At 34.1% G+C, this 1,712-nt stretch overlaps 2 protein-coding genes across 2 annotated transcripts; both read left to right on the top strand.

The window, feature by feature from the left end:
* On the top strand, nt 1–729 carry ASCRUDRAFT_10765 (uncharacterized protein; the record flags this gene model as incomplete). Its single annotated transcript, XM_020188694.1, has 2 exons — nt 1–150; nt 333–729. The coding sequence occupies exons 1-2, from the start codon at nt 83–85 to the stop codon at nt 727–729; spliced, it is 465 nt and encodes a 154-aa protein (XP_020049527.1). The 5' UTR covers nt 1–82.
* Nucleotides 730–908: 179 nt separating this feature from the next.
* Nucleotides 909–1,073, top strand: ASCRUDRAFT_78384 (uncharacterized protein; the record flags this gene model as incomplete). The annotated part of the gene is made up of 1 exon (XM_020194237.1): nt 909–1,073. The coding sequence occupies one exon, from the start codon at nt 909–911 to the stop codon at nt 1,071–1,073; it is 165 nt and encodes a 54-aa protein (XP_020049528.1).
* Between the last annotated feature and the right edge of the window lie 639 nt (nt 1,074–1,712).

Below are 1,712 nucleotides of genomic sequence, written 5' to 3' on the forward strand. Positions count from 1 at the left end.
GGATTTCGAACTTGATGCATATACCCAAATAACCCCATGACCATGCTCAAATCAATCTGATGGTCAATGGCTTGATGCAGAAATGATTAGTTCCATCAATTACTACATACAGAATATTGCTGTTCAAACGCTTTCCTATTCTCAACAGTCGTCTAAACATAATAATCAACATTTTTGGCAAAATTAAGAAAATTTATTAAATCGGTTAAGTATGGGGACAGAAAAGTGCAGTGTGCCATACTAGCAAAAGCAAAAAGGATTACAACATTAGCACTTCAAAGCCCTCCTCCAAATTTGCACTTAATTCATAGAGTGTATCTTACTATCTTAAGCAAGCTTGAATCATCATTAAATGGCATAAATTACAATTACTCTATTGGTGAAGTACTAAAACAAAAAATTGTTGACGGCATTGACAAAACCAATAGAAAACTCATTAGTTATTTTGATAAGACATTGCAAAATAAATGGGTGATTGTGAGTTCATTTTCACATTCTGAGGAAATATCTTTTTTGGATGGAAAAGCAATCAAAAGAGCGGAACTTGCTATTCATGAATTTTCTTCAATGTTTCAATTAGCAGAACACCCAGTTGGATCCCAAATTCAAACTGTCAATTCTTCAATTTCGGAAATTCAAGAGTCAATTACATATCAACACCAATTTTCTAGTGGCCCCTCATCTCCTTGGTGTGAGCCTGAAAATGACAATAATAATTGGAAAATTTAGAAAGTGAGATTGTTGTTTATAAGCTAATTAGACTAAACAAAGATCGTTTAGGAGCTTTAAGATCGCCAACTGTACTGGGTGGGTCTGGATCAGAGTTCTTTATATCGATTGGATCTCCTATTCAGGAATATTTGATTGAAAATCAGTTTGTCATACCTCAGTTACATCGTCTTGCTCAAATGGCTTTTTCAATTCCTGCAACTGTATCTGGTGTTGAACGATTATTCAGTAGCGCTGCTATTCTAATTGGCAAGCATACCAATCGACGAATGGTGTCTACTGTCTATAACAGATTGTTTGTGAAAGAATTTTTTAGATATCATAGCGTTTCTTCCATTGATTAAAATGATATTGATATTGTTAAATGATGAAAGTGGTTATTGGCTTACAAATTATATAGAATTGTTTATTTTAGGCATACAAATTATATAATTTGATTATCAATTAGATAGTACCTGCAAATTCAGCTTAAGTGATTATTAAATTGTTATTTTTGCCGTAAATTACTCTTAAATTTGCACATTTGATGCTTGTATTAACAAATGCTCACTGTTGAGCTCAAAATAAACTCGAATGCTCATTAAACTCGCATAATTCAAAAAGGCCGAACTGCACAGATCCACCGCAAGCAGCACCATGCGCATCAATGCAGACGAACCACTCTCTAATACCCTTCAAATACTTTCTGCAATCATCCAACTTGCAACATCAACTTCGATTTCAACAAATACACAATATAACAATGTCAGATCTCAACGCAAAGTTCCAGAATATCATCCTGAAAAAAACCATTGACATTAATCACATCAATCGGATCAGAATAAATGAAGAAGCCACAATTATTGATTTCATCAGGCTAAACTCAGAAATGAGCGAGGAAGAATATATCAACTATCTATTGCAAAACAACAACTCTGACCCAAATATTCCATTATCCCTTCTACTCCCAAACCCTCAAAGCATTACTGCAACAAATGACTCAC

The sequence above is a fragment of the Ascoidea rubescens genome (genome assembly GCF_001661345.1).
Source record: "Ascoidea rubescens DSM 1968 unplaced genomic scaffold ASCRUscaffold_1, whole genome shotgun sequence".
NCBI classification, from domain to species: domain Eukaryota; kingdom Fungi; phylum Ascomycota; class Saccharomycetes; order Ascoideales; family Ascoideaceae; genus Ascoidea; species Ascoidea rubescens.